The sequence below is a fragment of the Narcine bancroftii genome, chromosome 3, assembly GCF_036971445.1.
Source record: "Narcine bancroftii isolate sNarBan1 chromosome 3, sNarBan1.hap1, whole genome shotgun sequence".
Lineage (NCBI taxonomy): Eukaryota > Metazoa > Chordata > Chondrichthyes > Torpediniformes > Narcinidae > Narcine > Narcine bancroftii.
Genome location: NC_091471.1, coordinates 13,745,602 through 13,770,900, shown reverse-complemented (window position 1 = coordinate 13,770,900; position 25,299 = coordinate 13,745,602). Strand labels below are relative to the sequence as shown.

Here is a 25,299-nt window from a genome sequence, read left to right as displayed (position 1 = left end):
GCCTTATTCTACCCATTGAAGCCACTGAGCCCTTCAGATTAGGTTGTCTGACTTGGTATCCAACCTAATTCAACCGAATTGGTGAATTTTTCCATATTGCTTTTCAGGTCTCCTCTTTGGCACTGACCCTCAGTTGCCTGAAGGGAACCTCATGAACTCTCTCTCCTTTAAATTAGAATAGATATCACAGGAAGTTGTGTCTCACTGGAAGGCTGGTGGGTTACACGCTGTCGCTCAGTAAAATTCAACTCATTAATTGGCTTCAACGAAAAGCTGTCCCTAGATTTCGGCATCAATAGCTCTCAGTGCAGGGCTGAAGTAATTTATGGTATTTCTCTCCTCCTGTCCATTACTGGGCCAATAAAACTGCTTCATCATATCTTCAGGTACAAAGCACAAAGCCGGGGGCATCCGCTTTCGACCTGAGAGCCACGAAGGAGCAGCCAATCATGTTCACTTTGAAGAAAAATTGCACGACTCTGTTGTCATGGTGACCCAAGAGGAAGATGGGAGTTTTTTAGTGAAGGTGAGGTAATGAAATGTTTGACTGGTTAATCTATTTTAAAACTTATTCTTTGGCTGTCAGAGTATATCTGACTGGCTTGGCACAGGATGCCAATTGCCAGCTCCCCCTACCAATTAAAAAAAAGTGTGGTGGAACATTGTCCCACAAACTTTTCCAGGTGAGCTGAGTTTAATGCACGGGGCAGTAAGGTTGGCGTAGCGGTTAGCGCAACACCTTTAGAGAACCAGCGATTGGGACCGCGATTCGAATCCCATGCTGTCTGCATGGAGCTTGTATGTTCTCTCTGTGTCTGCGTGGGTTTTCCCGGGGTTACCCGGTTTCCTCCCACCATTTGAAATGTGCTGGGGGTGTGGTTAATTGGGTGTAAATTGGGCGGCACTGACTCATGGGCCGAAATGGTCTGTTACTGTGCTGTATGTCTAAATTAAAAAAATTTACACAAACGTGCTGGAGAAACTCAGCAGGTCCTGCCACCTTTTTGGTCATGCCTTCTTCCGGGCTACTTCCGTTCTCCCTCCAGGCCCATTTTTGTACTATTTACCACCCGCATCCCTCCCGCTGCCACCCATCATGCCCATTTCTCTCTCTCTCTCTCTCTCTCTCTCTCTCTCTCTCTCTCTCTCTCTCTCTCTCTCTCTCTCTGGCTTAAACTCCTTCAACCTATATTTCCTCTGGATCACTCTTCTCTTTAATTCTATCAGTAGAATTGAGGGGCTCAGACCCGGAATGTTGGCTTTGTATCTTTATGTGACTTTGAGTTTCTCCAGCAATTATCTATTAAATTACAATCACAGCGTCTGCAGACTTTCTCGTTTGGGCTGATGATCTTAGTGAATGAAGCTTTTTGGATTCTGAAGGGGTTTGACATGGGAGGTGCGATGAGGATTTTGTTCAGAATTTTCAGGGAAACTAAAGTAGGGTTGTGACGACCCACTAACCAGCAAGCGAACTGGCTCCCGAAATGGCGGACGTGCTGTGGAAAGTGCGGGAAATTGACCTGCATCCAACACAGGTTTTTATCCGGGCTGATGACATCACTTCCTGTCCGTGTGACAGAAGGAGCGTGGTAGGCAAGCCTGCAGGTGCTAGTCTCGCACTAGACTCCACAGCGTATACGTCGTCAACTTCCCTGTGTGTACTCAACAACGTGTACAGCGATTCCACAATGTGTACACTGACGTCTGTAGTAGCTCAGAAGAGAATACTTTGCTACAGGGTCATCGTTTCAGAATAAGAGGTTTTGGATTTAAGGTGAGAAGCGATCTGTTTGTTGAAGGGGTTGGGAATCTTTGAATTTTTCCCTCTCGTGTGCGGATAACTGTAATACTTATCGTCATATACACTGTACAAGGTACTCGTGCACTGACATTCTTACTTCCTGCAGTCGAACAAGTGCATTGTTCAGATAAAAAAAATTAAAGAAAACAAGAACTATGATAATATACTTAATTGAATTAAAAAGAGACAAGTACGAAACAAGATGGAAGAAAAATATTCACAGTTATCCCAATGCAAAAGCCCTTTTGTGGTGTCGGAGCAGCCCCTAATACGTGTAAGAAGGGGGAGGTTCAAGAGCCTGATAGCTGTTGGAAAGAAAGTGTTTTTGAACCTATGGTGCTGGACTTCAGGCTTCTGTGACTTCTGCCCAAAGGAAGCAGTGAGAGGAGGTTGTGACTAAGGTGATGGGGGGTGGGGGAGGGTCCTTTATGACATTGGCTGCCTTTTTGAGACCGTGCCTCACACTGATGTCCGCAGTGGATGGGAAGGTGGAGCCTGTGAGGGGCTTGACTATTGTTTGTTACCTCCTGGAGCTTCCTGGGAGTTCGACATCACCAACCAGGCTATAATGTATCCAATCAAAATATTTTCCACCGGGAGAAGTTTGATAATGTACAGGCAGTCCCTGGGTTATTGACATCCGATTTATGGACAACTTGTATTTACGAACGGACTGCGCACAGCTTCAGAGGTTCGTCAGCTCAAGGAAGGGAAACGTCGTCCGCCATTTTAGGTCAGATAACATTACCTCCCTTCATGCCTACTTCAAGAAATTGACACCAGAGGTTTTATATGCATAGAAAGGTAAAATATATACTATATACTGAGACAAACATTTCACAAACTGACGCTAAATGTACCTGTTCCGACCTACCTACAAATTTTACTTAAAGACAGACTTAGGAACAGATCTCGTTCGTAACCTGGGACTGTCCGTATTTGGCACCCTACCACCGTGCCATCCTAACCCCAACCGTGCTGCCCTCAAGCAGCATCTGTGCAGATAAAGTCCTGAGGCAGGGACTTGAAGAAAGAGAAGCTGGAGGGACTCAGAGGGTCAGGCAGCGTCCGTGGATAGAAACGGCCATTGAACGATTCAGCTCGGGACCCTTCGTCTTTGGCTGTCCATTTCCCCGCCACCCACTGAGAATGGCGGAACAGCCTCAAGGAGCTGAATGGCCCACTCCTCTTCCTATTTCTTACAGTCAATATGATGCAGAGGTGACCTCTGAATGTATCGGTGTATAATAAAGCAAAATCTCCTTGAGATTGAATGATTAGGCGTAGCACATCAGAGAAGGGGTTCCATCAGTTAAATTTAAATTTTGACCATACAGCACAGCAGAAAGGCCTTCTGGCTCATGAAACACAAGCCTCTCAAATGCACGCAATTAATACTCTAACCCCGTATATTTTGAGGGTGGGAGGAAACCGGAGCAGTCAGGGGCACAAACCAGTCCTTATTGAGGGTTCAGCAGTGGAGAGGGTCAAGACCTTCAAATTCCTGGGTGTCAACATGTCTGAGGATCTGTCCTGGGGCCTTCCATGTCGAAGCAATCATGAAGAAGAATCGCCCAGCGGCTATACTTCATGAAGAATTTAAGGAGATTTGGTACGTCACCAAGGATGATTGCAAGTTTCTACAGCTATGCCGTGGAGACTGTCAGGTATGGAGGTGCCAATGCACAGAATAGAGGGTTGTGAACTCAGCCAGGGCCACCATGGGCATTTAGTCCCTACTCCATTGAGGACATCTGCAAGCAGTGATGCCTTAAGGAAGCAGCCTCTATCCTCAAGGACCCTCCCCACCCAGGCCATGCCCTCTTCACTCTGCTGCCATCAGGAAAGAGGTACAGAAACCTGAAGATAGACACCCAAAAGACAGCTTCTTCCTGTCCGCCATCAGATATCTGAATGGACAGTGAACCACAGACACAACCTCACTTTTTATCTCTTGTTTTGGCCTAATTTATTTAATAAAAAATGTCATTTATAGCAATTTTTGCACCCTGTGACGTTGCTGCAAAACAACGGATTTCGTGACGTTTGTTCATGACAGTAAATTCCGATTCTGAGGAAATCTATGCAGGTCATGGAGAGAATGTACCAAATCCTTCCAGACAGCAGCAGATCTGAACCAGGGTTGCTGGCGCTGTAATAACGTTGTGCTAAACGTGCCAACTCAATGTCTTTTTGTTTGTTGCACCAGTCTTTCTCTGTCTTCCCTCTTTTGTACTTCTAGTGCAGGGTTACAATACAGTAGCAGGGTGGTTATGTTAAAAAAGAGCAAGAAACATAGGAATTGGGCCTTCAGCTCACTATGATGCCCAAGTTAACGTAAAACTCTGCTGTCTGCACGTGGTTCATAGCCCTCTATTCCCTGCATATTTCAGTCCCTATTGGAAAGCCTCTTAAACACTAAGGCATCTGTTTCCACCATGCTTCCTGGGATTTTTTTTACCCTGCAAAATTATTGGACAGAAAGCCCAAATTGTGGACCCTCAACAGGAGTTCGAACGTCACCTTGGCAACTGGTGGAATTTAAATTCCATGAATTACGTAAATTAGGATTTTGTTTTTTTTTTAAAAAAAAACACATCTGGTCTCAGTATTAGTAACTGAAGTTTGGGGGGTACATTAGGGGAAGCTTCTTCACACAGAGAGCTCAGTTTTAACATTCAGGAAAAAATTTGAACAGGTACATGGGTGGGAGGGATACTGAGGGATATAGAATGGGTGCAGGTCGATGGGACTAGGCACGGTCATGGTTCAGCACAGCCTAGGTTTCTGTGCTGCAGTGTTCTATGGTTCTAGAAGTTAACTTGTTTTTACCAAGAAGGGGTGCCGTGGATACATTTTGAGGAAAGCTCAGTAATTTCAAGGAATAAATAAACTGCTGGAAGAACTCAAAAGGTCACACGATTATTATGTGCTATGGGTATGTGTGTGCATCGTAGTCCGGAGAAACGCTGTTTCGTTTGGATGTGTGTGTACAGTCAGGTCATGAACAAGAACCCACATGCTTGCCATGAGCCATCCATCACACTGACACTCCTATGCCGGAGAGCAACTTTGGTTGAGGGACTGATTGCTGGGCCGTGGCTTTTGGGTGGCATCCCGCACCTTATTGTTGTGTTGAATGTAAATTGACCTGATGTGGCCAGAGGGCAAACACGTTGCATCTTTCATGGATTTGTGTGGAAGGGATTGATCACTGCAGTGGTGCAATTGCAACTCTCGATTAAACAGGGAAGACCTTTTGAGCTGCTCACAGTGGAAAAGCTTTGATCTGACAGAACCTGCTTCATAATTCTCAGGGGAATGTTAGGCAAGAAAGTCTGCAGGCGCTGTAGCTGTTTTGCACAAAAATTAACAGCATTCCTCGCGTGCCAATGACGTGCAACGCAATGTTCCAGGCTGACGCCCTTCGTCAAGGTATGAGCAAAATGCAGGCAAGCGCCTGAATAAAATAGTGGGGGGTGAGTGGCAGGTGGAAGAGCACAGGGCCACAGGCAAGAGGTCATTGGTGGATATGGGTGGGAGGTCAGAAGGGAAAAAAGTCAGGAAGTTAAAGGGGGAAGAATAACTCTCTGAATGAAGGGGGGGGGTGTTGGGAGCTGGAGGAAAGGAGATCGAGATAGGAGAGGGGCCTAATTCAAGTTGGAGGTCAACGTTCTTGGCATCTGGCTGGAGAGGTGCCCAGACAGAATATAGGTTATAGGCGTTGTTCCTCCAATTTGCGGGTGGTCTTGGTTTGGCAGTGCATGAGGCCATAGCCAGATCTGTCAGTGTGGAAGTAGGGCACCAAATTGACAGGGGTGGCCACTGGGTGGTCCCCACTATTGCAGCGGACAGAGTGAAGGTGTTATCGACGAAACCGTCTCCCAGTCTGCGTCCAGCCTCTCTGAAGGAGGCCACAACGGGAGCACCGGTTACACGAGAGGACCTCGGTTTAAAGATTCAAGGGTCACATTCTGTTTGCACTTGGTGAGTCATGGCACATTCCGGTCTGAGTTTAAGATCATATCTTGTGAATTTATGCAGGAGTATTTGACTTTGTAGAATCAGAATGAGATTGGTGGTGGATTTGGAATATATTTTGTTTTTCAAATCATTTGCGAAGGGATTTTTTTCCATTTAAAAAGTAAGATGGCAGAGATAAATTTTGCAGTGAGAATGCTCAATGATTTGAATGATGGCCTCGTCTAATATAAATCATGTCCTGACTCCATCATATAAATGAAGCAAGCTGAACTGATTCATGTGTCAGGTGTACTTTTACAAACTTTGATTTGCGTGCATTCCAGGCAAGTCGATGTATAATTAACTAAACCAGAAAGACAACAGTGTGGTGTGAAGTGTATTACAAGCTCACATTTAATTTAGTGTGACTGTCATTTTAAGGATTATTGCAAGCTGCAAATCGTTCACAGCTTGTGGTAGACGGCGTGGCACCGTTTAGTAGTGATTATAAACAAAGTGATGCTCTGGCAAAAAGAAAAAGAACAATGGTTGTTTATCCAGGAAAACAGGTGGTGAGTGAATCATATGAGGAGAACACTTAAAGAAAGTCCTATGTTCGGGACACTTATAACCATATAACCACTTACAGCTCAGAAGAGGCCAGTTCGGCCCTACTAGTCCATGCCGTAGCAAATCCCCACCCTCCTAGTCCCACTGACCAGCACCCGGTCCATACCCCTCCAGTCCCCTCCTATCCATGTAACGATCCAGTCTTTCCTTAAATATAACCAATGATCCCGCCTCGACCACGTCTGCCGGAAGCTCATTCCACATCCCCACCACCCTCTGTGTAAAGAAATTTCCCCTCATGTTCCCCTTATAATTTTCCCCCTTCAATCTTAAACCATGTTCTCTAGTTTGAATCTCCCCCTTTCTTAATTGAAAAAGCCTATCCACATTTACTCTGTCTGTCCCTTTTAAAATCTTAAACACCTCTATCAAGTCCCCTCTCAATCTTCTACGCTCCAGAGAAAAAAGCCCCAGTCTGCACAACCTTTCCCTGTAACTCAGGCCCTGAAATCCTGTCAACATTCTCATGAACCTTCTCTGCACTGTCTCTATTTTGTTTATAAACAAACTGGATTGATTATTGACTAACCAGACACCGAGGTGGTATGACTCTGTTTGAAATGGAAAATTCATCTTGTCAGGGGAATTATTGAGCACCGTGATTGTAATAGTCATTTTGATTGGCCCATTTTTGAGTAAAGGAAAGAGGAGAATTCCTGGATTGGATCGTGACCATTTTGTCTGACCTGTGCTTGCGTCTTGGAAGACTCGTGGAAGCACACATTTTGTTTCCCTTAAGCAAGGAAAACGGGGGTTGTGACCACTATTCATATGAAAGGACATTTCTCTGGAAGCAACTCGACATGGATTTATGAGTTTTCGGCAGTCTGATCACTCAGTCTCTCCCACCTTGTTTGTGATTACTTCTGCATCAGTTTAAAGGTCTGAGTTTTCTAAGACTGAACTTTGGAATGACTTTCCAGAATTATGCTTCAGCTGTAATGGTTTGGGTATTTCCCCACCCCCCCCTCCCACACACGTATATTCACGCATAATTGGGGTTGTTAGTGAAGTTGTTTTATTATTAGCAGTTATTAATAAATATATTTTGTTGCATACTCAAACAGCAGAAATCAAAATGATCCCAGTGTTTAAAATAATATTATTATTAAGTAGAAATAATGTAACGCCTTATCAAACTTAACCCACAAATATGCTTTGTGTGTGTGTGTGATGTAAATATCCCAAACTATTACAGTTCAGGCATAATTCTGGAACGTCAGTTGGAAATCCAGTCTCAGAAATCCATTGTTGACACGAAGACTCTTAATTGATGCAAAGAAGTAATTACGAATGAGGTGGGAGAGACCAGGGTGATGGACTCTTGTAAACTTCTGAAATCCTTTTTGAGTTGCTTCCAGAAATATCCTTTCCAAGCGAGTGGCAATCCAAACTCCCCTTTTTCTTTTCTAGGGGACATGGAACGAATGATTCTTCACAAATCTTCCAGAAACCCTTCCGTGGGTCAGCCAAAATTCAGTATATCTTCTGCTTTGAAAATACTCTTGTGGGTTAGCTTTTCAAAGTGACCTTCCCTTTTGGTCACAGTGAGGCATACTTATTCCCCTATAACATGGAGAAATCAGACAAATTGTCTATTACCACACGAGGCCACTTCAGCACAGTTTTACTTCCGAGAGCTCCTTGATCCTGTGCTGTCTCCTTAAAAATGGCAAACAGTGTACTGTTGCTATAACATGTTAGTCACATGATCTCCGTGTTTCCTCCAGTCCTCTTTCCTCAGGCGTATCAAATTTGGGTACACAATGTCCTCTGCCTGTCAACTTACGGTCAATCTCCAGGGCCTGCAGGACTTGCAGCCTGACTTGTTCTCTTAAAATGACAGTCCCACTCAAATGAAAATGAGACCATATAATAATTGTTTTAAAGGAAAACAATAAGAGTCTCTTGGTGAATATCTATCGCTGCTGGTCTGCGATGTAACAAGTGTTACAGCAGATCAAAAAAGGAAAGAAAGCAGAATGGATCACTGAAAAGTGCCGCACACTCCATGAATCATAAATTGATGTTCTATTTAATTTTCTTTGGAGAGGATGAACGCAGGTCTTGAGGGTCAGGCAGAACACAATTGAAGATTTACATCTGAAAATTGTACATGTGCACGCCAAACTTTAAAAAAAAAATTGTTGTACTTATTTCTTAAGTTATGGGTAATTTTCTCAAGGGGAATACAACTGTGTATTTCCATGTTCCAATGTGCCTTACCTAGATGAGAATTAGACTTCCATGTGACTGCTCTACATTTTCAAGCCACTTTTAAAACTTAGTTTAAGTAAATCTTTTTAATCAAAATCCTGGGAAGGTTAGGTTCCTGGTACCTGCTTCTACTACATCACATGACAGCCCCACCTCCTGCTTCTACCGCATCACATGACACCCCCATCTCCTGCTTCTACTACATCACATGACAGCCCCATCTCCTGCTTCTACTACATCACATGACACCCCCATCTCCTGCTTCTACCGCATCACATGACACCCCCATCTCCTGCTTCTACCGCATCACATGACACCCCCATCTCCTGCTTCTACCGCATCACATGACACCCCCATCTCCTGCTTCTACCGCATCACATGACACCCCCATCTCCTGCTTCTACCGCATCACATGACACCCCCATCTCCTGCTTCTACTACATCACATGACAGCCCCACCTCCTGCTTCTACCGCATCACATGACACCCCATCTCCTGCTTCTACTACATCACATGACACCCCCATCTCCTGCTTCTACCGCATCACATGACACCCCCATCTCCTGCTTCTACTGCATCACATGACAGCCCCACCTCCTGCTTCTACTACATCACATGACACCCCAACCTCCTGCTTCTACCGCATCACATGACACCCCCATCTCCTGCTTCTACTACATCACATGACAACCCCATCTCCTGCTTCTACCGCATCACATGACACCCCCATCTCCTGCTTCTACCGCATCACATGACACCCCCATCTCCTGCTTCTACTACATTACATGACACCCCCATCTCCTGCTTCTACCGCATCACATGACACCCCCATCTCCTGCTTCTACCACATCACATGACACCCCCATCTCCTGCATCTACTACATCACATGACACCCCCATCTCCTGCTTCTACCGCATCACATGACACCCCCATCTCCTGCTTCTACTACATCACATGACAGCCCCACCTCCTGCTTCTACTACATGACATGACACCCCAACCTCCTGCTTCTACCGCATCACATGACACCCCCATCTCCTGCTTCTACTACATCACATGACACCCCCATCTCCTGCTTCTACCGCATCACATGACACCCCATCTCCTGCTTCTACCGCATCACATGACACCCCCATCTCCTGCTTCTACTACATCACATGACACCCCCATCTCCTGCTTCTACCGCATCACATGACACCCCCATCTCCTGCTTCTACTACATCACATGACACCCCCATCTCCTGCTTCTACCGCATCACATGACACCCCCATCTCCTGCTTCTACTACATCACATGACAGCCCCACCTCCTGCTTCTACTACATCACATGACACCCCAACCTCCTGCTTCTACCGCATCACATGACAACCCCATCTCCTGCTTCTATTACATCACATGACACCCCCATCTCCTGCTTCTACCGCATCACATGACACCCCCATCTCCTGCTTCTACCGCATCACATGACACCCCCATCTCCTGCTTCTACCGCATCACATGACACCCCCATCTCCTGCTTCTACCGCATCACATGACACCCCCATCTCCTGCTTCTACCGCATCACATGACACCCCCATCTCCTGCTTCTACCGTATCACATGACACCCCCATCTCCTGCTTCTACCGCATCACATGACACCCCCATCTCCTGCTTCTACCGCATCACATGACACCCCCATCTCCTGCTTCTACCGCATCACATGACACCCCCATCTCCTGCTTCTACTACATCACATGACACCCCCACCTCCTGCTTCTACCGCATCACATGATACCCCCATCTCTTGCTTCTATTACATCACATGACACCCCCATCTCCTGCTTCTACTGCATCACATGACACCCCCATCTCCTGCTTCTACTACATCACATGTCACCCCCATCTCCTGCTTCTACCGCATCACATGACACCCCCATCTCCTGCTTCTACTACATCACGTGACACCCCCATCTCCTGCTTCTACCGTATCACATGACACCCCCATCTCCTGCTTCTACCGCATCACATGACACCCCCATCTTCTGCTTCTACCGCATCACATGACACCCCAACCTCCTGCTTCTACCGCATCACATGACACCCCCATCTCCTGCTTCTACTACATCACATGACAGCCCCACCTCCTGCTTCTACCACATCACATGACACCCCAACCTCCTGCTTCTACCGCATCACATGACACCCCCATCTCCTGCTTCTACTGCATCACATGACACCCCCATCTCCTGCTTCTACTACATCACATGACGCCCCCATCTGCTGCTTCTACCGCATCACATGACACCCCCATCTCCTGCTTCTACTACATCACATGACACCCCCATCTCCTGCTTCTACCGTATCACATGACACCCCCATCTCCTGCTTCTACCGCATCACATGACACCCCCATCTTCTGCTTCTACCGCATCACATGACACCCCAACCTCCTGCTTCTACCGCATCACATGACACCCCCATCTCCTGCTTCTACTACATTACATGACACCCCCATCTCCTGCTTCTACCGTATCACATGACACCCCCATCTCCTGCTTCTACCGCATCACATGACACCCCCATCTTCTGCTTCTACCGCATCACATGACACCCCAACCTCCTGCTTCTACCGCATCACATGACACCCCCATCTCCTGCTTCTACTACATCACATGACAGCCCCACCTCCTGCTTCTACCGCATCACATGACACCCCAACCTCCTGCTTCTACCGCATCACATGACACCCCCATCTCCTGCTTCTACTACATCACATGACAGCCCCACCTCCTGCTTCTACCGCATCACATGACACCCCAACCTCCTGCTTCTACCGCATCACATGACACCCCCATCTCCCGCTTCTACTACATCACATGTCAGCCGCACCTCCTGCTTCTACCGCATCACATGACACCCCCACCTCCTGCTTCTACCGCATCACATGACACCCCCATCTCCTGCTTCTACTACATCACATGACACCCCCATCTCCTGCTTCTACTACATCACATGACACCCCAACCTCCTGCTTCTACCGCATCACATGATACCCCCATCTCTTGCTTCTATTACATCACATGACACCCCCATCTCCTGCTTCTACTGCATCACATGACACTCCCATCTCCTGCTTCTACTACATCACATGACACCCCCATCTCCTGCTTCTACCGCATCACATGACACCCCCATCTCCTGCTTCTACTACATCACATGACAGCCCCATCTCCTGCTTCTACCGCATCACATGACACCCCCATCTCCTGCTTCTACTACATCACATGACACCCCCATCTCCTGCTTCTACTACATCACATGACACCCCCATCTCCTGCTTCTACTACATCACATGACACCCCCATCTCCTGCTTCTACCGCATCACATGACACCCCCATCTCCTGCTTCTACTACATCACATGACAGCCCCATCTCCTGCTTCTACCACATCACATGACACCCCCATCTCCTGCTTCTACTACATCACATGACACCCCCATCTCCTGCTTCTACTACATCACATGACACCCCCATCTCCTGCTTCTAATACATCACATGACACCCCCATCTCCTGCTTCTACTACATCACATGACACCCCCATCTCCTGCTTCTACTACATCACATGACACCCCCATCTCCTGCTTCTACCGCATCACATGACACCCCCATCTCCTGCTTCTACTACATCACATGACAGCCCCATCTCCTGCTTCTACCGCATCACATGACACCCCCATCTCCTGCTTCTACTACATCACATGACACCCCCATCTCCTGCTTCTACTACATCACATGACACCCCCATCTCCTGATTCTACTACATCACATGACACCCCCATCTCCTGCTTCTACTACATCACATGACACCCCCATCTCCTGCTTCTAGTACATCACATGACACCCCCATCTCCTGCTTCTACTACATCACATGACACCCCCATCTCCAGCTTCTACCGCATCACATGACACCCCCATCTCCTGCTTCTACTACATCACATGACAGCCCCATCTCCTGCTTCTACCGCATCACATGACACCCCCATCTCCTGCTTCGACCGCATCACATGACACCCCCATCTCCTGCTTCTACCGCATCACATGACACCCCCATCTCCTGCTTCTACCGCATCACATGACACCCCCATCTCCTGCTTCTACTACATCACATGACAGCCCCACCTCCTGCTTCTACCGCATCACATGACACCCCATCTCCTGCTTCTACTACATCACATGACACCCCCATCTCCTGCTTCTACCGCATCACATGACACCCCCATCTCCTGCTTCTACCGCATCACATGACACCCCCATCTCCTGCTTCTACTACATCACATGACACCCCCATCTCCTGCTTCTACCGTATCACATGACACCCCCATCTCCTGCTTCTACCGCATCACATGACACCCCCATCTTCTGCTTCTACCGCATCACATGACACCCCAACCTCCTGCTTCTACCGCATCACATGACACCCCCATCTCCTGCTTCTACTACATCACATGACAGCCCCACCTCCTGCTTCTACCGCATCACATGACACCCCCATCTCCTGCTTCTACTACATCACATGACACCCCCATCTCCTGCTTCTACTACATCACATGACACCCCCATCTCCTGCTTCTACTACATCACATGACACCCCCATCTCCTGCTTCTACTACATCACATGACACCCCCATCTCCTGCTTCTAGTACATCACATGACACCCCCATCTCCTGCTTCTACTACATCACATGACACCCCCATCTCCAGCTTCTACCGCATCACATGACACCCCCATCTCCTGCTTCTACTACATCACATGACAGCCCCATCTCCTGCTTCTACCGCATCACATGACACCCCCATCTCCTGCTTCTACCGCATCACATGACACCCCCATCTCCTGCTTCTACCGCATCACATGACACCCCCATCTCCTGCTTCTACCGCATCACATGACACCCCCATCTCCTGCTTCTACTACATCACATGACAGCCCCACCTCCTGCTTCTACCGCATCACATGACACCCCATCTCCTGCTTCTACTACATCACATGACACCCCCATCTCCTGCTTCTACCGCATCACATGACACCCCCATCTCCTGCTTCTACCGCATCACATGACACCCCCATCTCCTGCTTCTACTACATCACATGACACCCCCATCTCCTGCTTCTACCGTATCACATGACACCCCCATCTCCTGCTTCTACCGCATCACATGACACCCCCATCTTCTGCTTCTACCGCATCACATGACACCCCAACCTCCTGCTTCTACCGCATCACATGACACCCCCATCTCCTGCTTCTACTACATCACATGACAGCCCCACCTCCTGCTTCTACCGCATCACATGACACCCCAACCTCCTGCTTCTACCGCATCACATGACACCCCCATCTCCTGCTTCTACTACATCACATGACAGCCCCACCTCCTGCTTCTACCGCATCACATGACACCCCAACCTCCTGCTTCTACCGCATCACATGACACCCCCATCTCCTGCTTCTAGTACATCACATGACACCCCCATCTCCTGCTTCTACTACATCACATGACACCCCCATCTCCAGCTTCTACCGCATCACATGACACCCCCATCTCCTGCTTCTACTACATCACATGACAGCCCCATCTCCTGCTTCTACCGCATCACATGACACCCCCATCTCCTGCTTCTACCGCATCACATGACACCCCCATCTCCTGCTTCTACCGCATCACATGACACCCCCATCTCCTGCTTCTACCGCATCACATGACACCCCCATCTCCTGCTTCTACTACATCACATGACAGCCCCACCTCCTGCTTCTACCGCATCACATGACACCCCATCTCCTGCTTCTACTACATCACATGACACCCCCATCTCCTGCTTCTACCGCATCACATGACACCCCCATCTCCTGCTTCTACCGCATCACATGACACCCCCATCTCCTGCTTCTACTACATCACATGACACCCCCATCTCCTGCTTCTACCGTATCACATGACACCCCCATCTCCTGCTTCTACCGCATCACATGACACCCCCATCTTCTGCTTCTACCGCATCACATGACACCCCAACCTCCTGCTTCTACCGCATCACATGACACCCCCATCTCCTGCTTCTACTACATCACATGACAGCCCCACCTCCTGCTTCTACCGCATCACATGACACCCCAACCTCCTGCTTCTACCGCATCACATGACACCCCCATCTCCTGCTTCTACTACATCACATGACAGCCCCACCTCCTGCTTCTACCGCATCACATGACACCCCAACCTCCTGCTTCTACCGCATCACATGACACCCCCATCTCCTGCTTCTACTACATCACATGACAGCCGCACCTCCTGCTTCTACCGCATCACATGACACCCCCACCTCCTGCTTCTACCGCATCACATGACACCCCCATCTCCTGCTTCTACTACATCACATGACACCCCCATCTCCTGCTTCTACTACATCACATGACACCCCAACCTCCTGCTTCTACCGCATCACATGATACCCCCATCTCTTGCTTCTATTACATCACATCACACCCCCATCTCCTGCTTCTACTGCATCACATGACACTCCCATCTCCTGCTTCTACTACATCACATGACACCCCCATCTCCTGCTTCTACCGCATCACATGACACCCCCATCTCCTGCTTCTACTACATCACATGACAGCCCCATCTCCTGCTTCTACCGCATCACATGACACCCACATCTCCTGCTTCTACTACATCACATGACACCCCCATCTCCTGCTTCTACTACATCACATGACACCCCCATCTCCTGCTTCTACTACATCACATGACACCCCCATCTCCTGCTTCTACCGCATCACATGACACCCCCATCTCCTGCTTCTACTACATCACATGACAGCCCCATCTCCTGCTTCTACCGCATCACATGACACCCCCATCTCCTGCTTCTACTACATCACATGACACCCCCATCTCCTGCTTCTACTACATCACATGACACCCCCATCTCCTGCTTCTACTACATCACATGACACCCCCATCTCCTGCTTCTACTACATCACATGACACCCCCATCTCCTGCTTCTACTACATCACATGACACCCCCATCTCCTGCTTCTACTACATCACATGACACCCCCATCTCCTGCTTCTACCGCATCACATGACACCCCCATCTCCTGCTTCTACTACATCACATGACAGCCCCATCTCCTGCTTCTACCGCATCACATGACACCCCCATCTCCTGCTTCTACTACGTCACATGACACCCCCATCTCCTGCTTCTACTACATCACATGACACCCCCATCTCCTGATTCTACTACATCACATGACACCCCCATCTCCTGCTTCTACTACATCACATGACACCCCCATCTCCTGCTTCTACTACATCACATGACACCCCCATCTCCTGCTTCTACTACATCACATGACACCCCCATCTCCTGCTTCTACCGCATCACATGACACCCCCATCTCCTGCTTCTACTACATCACATGACAGCCCCATCTCCTGCTTCTACCGCATCACATGACACCCCCATCTCCTGCTTCTACCGCATCACATGACACCCCCATCTCCTGCTTCTACCGCATCACATGACACCCCCATCTCCTGCTTCTACCGCATCACATGACACCCCCATCTCCTGCTTCTACTACATCACATGACAGCCCCACCTCCTGCTTCTACCGCATCACATGACACCCCATCTCCTGCTTCTACTACATCACATGACACCCCCATCTCCTGCTTCTACCGCATCACATGACACCCCCATCTTCTGCTTCTACCGCATCACATGACACCCCCATCTCCTGCTTCTACCGCATCACATGACACCCCCATCTCCTGCTTCTACTACATCACATGACAGCCCCACCTCCTGCTTCTACCGCATCACATGACACCCCATCTCCTGCTTCTACTACATCACATGACACCCCCATCTCCTGCTTCTACCGCATCACATGACACCCCCATCTCCTGCTTCTACCGCATCACGACACCCCCATCTCCTGCTTCTACCGCATCACATGACACCCCCATCTCCTGCTTCTACTACATCACATGACACCCCCATCTCCTGCTTCTACTACATCACATGACACCCCCATCTCCTGCTTCTACTACATCACATGACACCCCCATCTCCTGCTTCTACTACATCACATGACACCCCCATCTCCTGCTTCTATTACATCACATGACACCCCCACCTCTGTTTCCACATTTAAGTGAAATCTGGACAAGTACATCGATAGGAGTGGTGTGGAGGGCTATGGCCTGGGTGCAGATCAGTGGGACTCAGCAGATTAATAGACTAGAAGGGCTGAAAGCCTGTTTTCTGTGCTGTCATGATCTCTGGTTGTATGGGGAAGGTTAGACCACCTTTATTTTTCTGAGCATTAAGCGAGACCACACAGAGGTTTATAAAATCATGAGGAGAGGGAATAAAGTGAATATTCACTGATTAGATGAGTAGTGGATATGGGCTTAAGGTTAAATTTAAATTTAGACATAGAGCCTGATAGCAGGCCCTTTTGGCCCATGAGCCCATGCCTTCCAATTGACCTACAAACCCCAGTGTGTTTTTTTTTTAATGGTGGGAGAAAACCGGAGCACCTGGAGAAAACCCACACAGATACGGGGAGAACATACAAAGTCCTTGCAGACAGGGCAGGATTCGAACATAGGTCCTAGTCTCTGGCACTGTAACAACATTGGGCTGACCATTATGCTAACCTAGGTTAGAGGAGAGAGATTTAAGATGGACTTGGGTGGGGGTGTGAACCTAAGTTTTCACTCGGAGCATGGTCCGTATCTGGAACAAGCTGTTAGGGAAAGCTATATAAGTGGTCACAATTTTAACATTCAATAGACATTTGGACAGATGTATGGTCAGGAAGGGTTTAGAACACAAAGGAGTAAATGCACACAAATGGGACAGAAGGCCAACAGAGTTGGGGCAAAGGGCCTGTTCCATGCGGTATGACTGTAGAACCATAAAACACTACAACACAGAATGCAGGCCATTTGGCCCTTCTATGCCAAAACATCATACCGCTACCCCTACTGACCTGCACCCATTCCATAATCCTCCAGACCTCTCCCATCCACGTCTCTAACTGGTTTATTCTTAAAACTTAAGAGAGAGCCCGCATTTACCACGTCAGATGGCAGCTCTTTCTACATTCCCACCACTCCCTGAGTGAAGGAGATCCCCCTAAATGTTTCCCCTCTCACCCTCAAGCCATGTCCTCTTGTATTTATCTATCCTTATTTAAGTGGAAGGAGTCTACTCGCATTTACTCTGTCCATACCCCTCATAATTTTGTAAACCTGTATCAAATCTCCCCTCATTCTTTTCCGCTCCAGGGAATAAAGTCCGAACCTGTTTAATCTTTCCCTGTATTCAGTTGGGAAGCATTTCATGACCTTTAAAAGCTGGAGCAGTTGCCAGAATAATGTAGTGTAGTTCGCTGCCAATTTCTGGAATAGCCATCGGTTGCTCATTTGAGACACTCTTTTGGAGTACACCAGTTTATCTTTGATCGAAGGAGATTAGTTGACAAAGCTGAGGATTTGATTGTTACATTGAACACAGTCAGCACTAATCTGTTGACATATTTCACAGATTGTGCACATTGGTTGTTTAAACTTGCACTACCATTCAGATCTAAACAAAGGAATCCAAGAATTTAACAAAATATGAACAGGGCTGGGACATGTAAACCTGCTCTGTCATTCTGTCTGAGTCTGTCTGATCTATGTTGGTTCAACTCTTCTCTGCCTGTTCCCCAGAATTCTCGATTCCATATCCCAAATTTTCCCAGCTAAACCAAAGTAACTGTCATCCTGTTGCAATCTTAATATCCATGTATTTCTGCAGAGGGGCAGGAGGAGAATGAGGGAATGTGGGCAGGTGAGGGAGAGAGAGAAGAGTCAGAGGAGAGAGGGGAGCGGGTAGAGGAAGGGAGGGAGAGAATGTGGGCAGATGATGGAGGAAAAGCGGAAGGATGGAGGGAGGGAATGAAGTCGGAGAAGGGAGAGAATGTGGGTGAAAGAAGAAAGGAGTAATAGAAAATGGGCTGGCAAATTATTGATTTGGGGATCATGGGGGGCAGGAGGGGATTTTGGGGGAAGGCAAATGATGGAGATGGAATGTAGGTGGAGGGGGGGAGAGAATGAAGTCAGAGGAAGGAGAAGACGTGGGCAGGCATATGGTGGATTGAGGGAATGCAGGTGAATGGCAGGAGGGAGGGAGGAAATTGACAATGGAATGAGGGAAGGATGGAGGAGGGAGTTAAACCCAGAAGTGTGAGTGTAGTAAAAAAAAAGCACAGAAATGCTGGAGGAAATCAGCAGATCTCGCAGCGTCCTGTTCTGAGCCCAATGGGACCCCCAAACCCCAGCACCAATAGATATTCACCGACAAATGGTCACTTGAACAAAAGTTGTTTTTAATTATCTTTCAACATGAAAATAGAATCAAACTTTAACTTATCACTATTGACTTAATTAACCTAACCTAACCCCCTTCTAATTCTATGTGCCCGTGTGTGTAAGTTCAGAAAAGTTCTTTGTTTCACAGTTCCATCTCACTTCTCACTCCTCCAAGTTCACTGGTTGCAGGCAATTCTTAGACTGTGCACAGAATTAAACATTTATCAAGTTCACCAGGCTTTGGCGCTCGAAAGATAAATGGTTACCGCTCAGGAAGGTTCTTGTCAGTTTTCAGAGAGAGATTTGTTGTCCCAGGACAACTACAACTGACATACTTCCATCAGTCACCTCAGTGTCTTGCTGACAAAACTTGCCCCCTCAGGGTTCTTCAGATGATAACCTCTTTCTTTCAGGTCACCACAGAGTTCCTTTTTGTTTCCCTTATTCCAAGTGAAACATTAGACAGCAAGTCCTCTCCTCTTGCATGAATCACAAGGGCTTTAACCAGGCCGTCTTCCAAATGGGGCTTTGCCCAAGCTTGCCAGCTTGTTCTGTTCCAGACCCAGCTGCTTCTGCTGGCTGTAACACTGTCTGTCTGTCTGTCTGTCTGTCTCTCTCACACGGAGTGAAAGCCTGTCTGTCTCTCTCTCTGCTTGCCAAACCACACGACTCTCCTAGAATAGCTCTGGACAGAAGCAACTCTGACAAGCTCTCTCATCCATTGCCTCTTGTAAACAACAATCCATTAGTGAAGTCTCTTGAACACTCTTCAAAACTTTTGCAAATGCTCTGAGGCCCTGATATGTCTCTCATTTTCAGAGCTCCAATATTTTAAATAAGATCTGTTTTAAAGTGTTTGTATGTGACCTACACTAACAAACCTTTCCCAATTTATCTCCCCAAAACATATCTATATACTCTGTCACAGTACATAGGATGTAAAGCTATATTACTGATGTGTCGAGCCTGAGCCCTTCTTCAAGGTATAAACAAAAAGCTGGCAGGCATCTGAATAAGGACTGGGGAAAGAAGCAGAGAAAAATGGGAGGGGAAGGACTCCATTCCAAAGACAAAAGGTGTTAATTGGATATGAAAAGAGGAAAGGTGAGAATTGATTTTGGTTCTATGAAAAGAGACAAAGGGGGAGGAGGAGGGAGAGAGAGAGAACAGGAAGAGACAAGGGTGTGAAGATGAATGGAAAGGGAGGGTTTTAATGGAAATTGGTTGGCGGATTGTAGGGATTCCAGGCACAAAATGAGGTGTTGTTCCTCCAATTTGTAGGTGGTCTCAACCATGGACAGACATGTCAGCAATGGAAATGGTATTGATCCATAAAAGTCAGCTGTGTTCTGAAGCTCTTCTCTGCCTTGTTCTAGGTGGGTTTCTTGAAGATTAGCCACAAATATGAGATCACGTTCTTGCTTCCAGCCGCACACAGCCTGGGCCAAGGACCCTGCTCCATCCCGCTGCCGAGCCCCTACCTGAAGGTGATTGAAATTGCTCCCGTACCAGAAGGTGAGCCTCTTTTCCAAGAATTAATTTGAAGATAATGGCTGCATGCATGGTGAGGATAAACTTTCCTATGCGATGCGTTTAGGTACTGGACACACTGCTTGAGAGAGCATTGAACTGCACACGCAAATTGGAGAAACGCTTGAGGAGGAGTATAAAGAATGGGATGAATTGGATTTCTCTTTGAAAGCCAACAATAAACCAAAGGCTAAAAGTAGGAATTAAATCTTTAAGCAGCTAAATCCACAAGGCCTTGCAAATGGTTCTCTAGTCAGAATGTAGTGGTACTTACCAGGAGGATAGATGACAAGAAGAGTATCAATTATACAGTACAACACTGGTTATCCGAAATGGTCGGGACCAGGCCTATGTTGGATAACCTTTTTTCATAGAACTGGTGATATTTTATAAACAGCCCAATAGCAACAGCAAATCACTTTTAACAGTGTTTAAGCAGCACACAAACAACAAGGGAAGGCTTTTTAAGCATTAAAGTAACGTTTAATTTTCACCAACAAAAAATGCTGGCCATCACTGATCACAGACACCTCCCCACCAGGACCATGATGTCCCCGCCACTGCCGGAAGCCTGATGTCTCCGCTGCCGCCGGGAGCCTGATGTCCCCGCAGCCACCGGGAGCCTGGTGTCCCCACAGCCGCCGTGAGCCTGATGTCCCCGCTGCCGCCTGGAGCCTGGTGTCCCCGCAGCCGCTAGGAGCCTGAGGTCCGCGCTACTGCTGGGAGTCCAAGGTTCTCACTCCTGCCGGGAGCCAGAGATTCCTGCTCCTGCAGGGAGCCCCAGGTCCGCGCTGCCGCTGGCAGCCCGACATCCCGAGTCAGTTCGGCACTGAAAAATTTTCAGATAAATGAGGATTTATGATTTGTTTCAGATATCCTAATTTATCTGAATTTTTTTAAAAATTCAGATAATTGAGGATTTTGGATAATCAGAATTGTACTGTATTATAGTCATTTTTGGTCTGTTGGGGATGCAGTGCATTGATGCGATGCTGACCCCCACATATGGCGATGTTGAAAAAGGCACACTGTATTGGTCAGAACCCTGTGGCAGAATCTACAGAATCGGCAGAATTTGAAACGGTTGGATATATACCTGAGAGAGCCATTGATTTACTGGGACATGAGCTCATTGGTTATGAGGGGAGCTGAATGCGGCCCAAAGACTCTGGCGTTGAAGGATGAGGGTGGGGGAATATCATGGACCTTGTTCTCGTGATGAGAGGGATTAACGATGAACGCTGGCAGGGAACAAGGAAAAGCCATGCTTTTCTCGTATTCTGGCCCAGATCGAGTCGCTCAAAGAGCAGCTGATGGATTTTGGCCTCAGGAATGAGAGAGAAATGATGTTAAGGCTCATTTGTGATTTTACTGGATGACAGAATAGGTCTGAGGTGTATTTGAATTTTGCTGCTTTTTAAAAATCTCACTTGAAATTTGTTCATGAACCGTCAACATTTTTTTTTCGCCAGGGTTAAAATGTTAAGTGCTAGAGGGCATGTATTTAACGTGAGAAGGCAGGACGTTTAAAGACATGAGGGGAGAAAGTTTTTACATGGAGAATATTACATGCCTGGAACAGGTGGTGGTGGAAGCAGATACAACATAGGTGTTTAAAACCCTCACAGAGAGAGACAAGGCAGGGAACAGTGATATGGTTCATGTACTAGGAGCAGAGTTTTAGTTTAATTTCGCATCTTATTCAGTAGAGTTATTGTAGGATGAATGGCATGTTCGTTCTTCGAATGTTTGATGGCTCTTGCCCTGTATTTGATGGAATTGAGGAGAATGAGGGGGATCCTCAGTGAAACATTTTGAATGTTGAAAGGCGTGGGCAGAGTAGATGCAGAAAGTTTGTTTCCCGTGGTGGGAGAGTCAAGGACAAGAGGGCAGAACTTCAGGATTGAAGGGCGTCCATTTAGAGCGGAAGATGGTGCATGTATCGATTTTGTTGCCTCAGGCAATTTTGGGAATGGGCGCGAACTCGGGAGCCCATCCACATTAATGGTTATAGGTGGTCTGCAGTCAGAAAAGGAATTCTTAAGGTGATCGGTGGGTGAATAAACGTTGAGAACCACCCTGTCCCTGCAGGAAACCCTCTGCCTCTTGAACAAATCCAATGAGTATTTTCTCTGCTATGCTTATGGCAACTGTGTCTTTTATTAGAGCAGGAGATCAGGCAGATGGATGCAAGAAAAATCTTATTATGGGTGTGAGGCGTCGAGTAGGTTTATATGGGGCAGTACAACATTGTGGGCTGAAGGGCCTATACTGTGCTCTAATGTTCTGTGTTCCTGGTAAAACAGGCACATTCCCATTAAGAATTAGTATATAGAGATACCTTGTATAACATGGTTTTGAACAGCGCGGGTTTTGATATAAAATGGGTTATAATTTTAATATTGTCATGACCACAAATTCTTAAATTTTATTAATATTGTGTTACCAACAGTGGTGCAATAATTTAACAAGTGTCCCCCCCCCCCCCCCCATCCCTTCACTCACCTCTGGTGGCATCTGTGTTGGTGGAGATGAAGATGCTGCCCCGTGCGGTGTACTCCTCTTCCTCCTCGTACCTCTGCCTCGCAGCGAGCCCTGGTGCGCTCCATGGCTCGGACATCTCCCCCAGCTGACGTCTCTGAGCCAGGGGACTGCCCACGCAGCCGAGCCCAGAGGTGATGGTCTTCTGCCGGGCGATTTATCTCCCCGCCCTGCCCCAGAGAGCTGATCCCTTAATTGAGACGGGGGACGCCGCTTCCCTCTGCTCTTCCTCCCCTCGCCTCTTTGACGTCAGTGGCCAGGATAAATTTGTTTCTCAAGACATTGTGGAGGTTGAAAAAGATCTGGGATTTGAAACTATACCAATGCGTTAATTCGCATTCAAGTGAAGATCTTTATTATTTTTAAGTTTTATATATCCCTTTTAAATATTTTATGCACATTTTCATAAGAGCTCTAGATAAAAGAATAAATAATTGGTTGGATTGGAACATATTACATTAAAGTGCATTGTAATAATGCTTTGAACAGTGAGGTTTTCCATCACAGTTGGAAAGTATTAACCGTGTTGTACAAGGTATCCCTGTAACAATAGGAAAACTTCCTTAATCTTGTGGGCAAACCCTGTTCATAATTAAGGCCAGTGTACCATTTGTTACAGCTGTAAGGTGGCTTTCCTCATTGAGTACACAGAATTTTTTGAATATTGACACCACGCATTCAGGCACCATTTTAAACATTCTCTACTTTTATGTCTCATGCGCCGAAGGGGATGTCCTGGAAATCTGAAAGACCCCTTTCTACCCTGCCCCATCACAGATACCCCCTTTGTCCCATTCATCACACCGCCACCTTTCCTGCAGCTTAAAAGCTAACCCTTTTCTTAATCTCACGGAACACATTGAGAGGCAGATGCTGGAATCTTGAATAAACCAAGGACTCAGCAGGTCAGGCACCATCCATGGGCAGAAATGGTCAGTCAACGTTTCAGGTCGGGGCTCTTTATCGAGACTAAATTGCAAAGGAATTATATTACGTATGTGTGGGGGGAGCAAAGCTGGGGAGTGTCCAAGAGGTGAAGCGATACAACGGGTGCCAAATGCGCACACCCTGTCTGCAGATCAAACCTTGAACTTCCAGTTGTCAATCATTTCATCTTCCCCAACCATTCCCAAGTCAAATTTCTGTCCCTGGGTGAGGCTAAATGTAAACTTTAGGAACACTACATCACGTTCCCCCAATGGCATGAACATCATTTTTTTAAATTTTATGTAATCTAGTACCACTGTTTCCGTCTCTTTCCCCTCTCCTATTCTTACTTTTCCCTCTGTTTATCCCCTGCTCACCCCCAACCATGGTTTCCATGGGATGTATGAGCAGAAATAAGCCATTCAGCCCATCGAGACTGTCCTGCCATTCAATCATGAGCTGATCCATTTTCCCACTCGACCCCACTGCCCGGCCTTCTCCCCTTAACCTTTGATGCCCTGGCTAATCAAAAACCTATCAACCTCTGCTTTTTTTTCCCAACCCATTCTCTTTTTAACTTTTAATGCTCTTTCTCAATTAAATGGCTTTCCTGAAGGAAAGCAATGTCTACTTCCAACTTCTTAATACAAGCTAAAACTCTCTTCCTTTTAATTGGGTTAATGAGCCCATTCACATTAAACATTACGTAATCCAAAGCACGTGTTACCATAATATATTTTAAAAAAATACTCAGCTCCCTTCTCCACCCCGGGTCTTCTCGTCTCCACAGCCAACTTTCAAAACATATAACATCTCCAAAGATAGAAAGTAAGAAACCCCAAATAATAATAAAATAATCAAAGAAAAAACCCCCAGAAGCGCTAATTAGGTCAGCACTAACTCTCTTAATTACGAGAAGTGGCTCTTGCCACTAGTGGCACGAGGCCCCAGAAGAGGAAAACAGAAAAAAAGAATCTGCCTTCCCCAGACAGAATATCACACTTTAATTTCAATCAGTCAATCAAGTACGGTAAGCTGCTTCAAGGTCTCTTTTAACTTGATCATCATCGATTTCGACTTGAACCTCAGTCGGTTTTTGTCTTCCTGGTGAAGTCCCTCCCTTCGATTTTTCCTGATCTCCTTGTTGAGACGAATGACATCGTCTTCAGATTTATTAGCAAAAAATTGTGCTTGAAATGGTCCATAAAATAACTTTAAGAACTGCTGGGTATCAAAAAGCAAATCTATATCCCTTCTT

The 25,299-nt window shown here is 47.0% G+C and overlaps 1 protein-coding gene across 6 annotated transcripts in view; it reads left to right on the top strand.

Annotated features, from left to right (window-relative positions):
• The window catches only part of adissp (adipose secreted signaling protein), a 150,254-nt gene that overhangs the window by 54,068 nt on the left and 70,887 nt on the right, over positions 1–25,299 (top strand). For all 6 annotated transcript variants that reach the window (XR_011353256.1, XR_011353255.1, XR_011353254.1 and 3 more), the window contains exons 3-4: positions 387–526; positions 20,420–20,558. Coding sequence is in view for 2 of the 6 variants with exons in the window: in XM_069923506.1 (XP_069779607.1) it covers positions 387–526; positions 20,420–20,558 (279 nt within the window). In the remaining 4 variants the exon portion in view is untranslated. The remainder of the gene's footprint in view (positions 1–386; positions 527–20,419; positions 20,559–25,299) is intronic.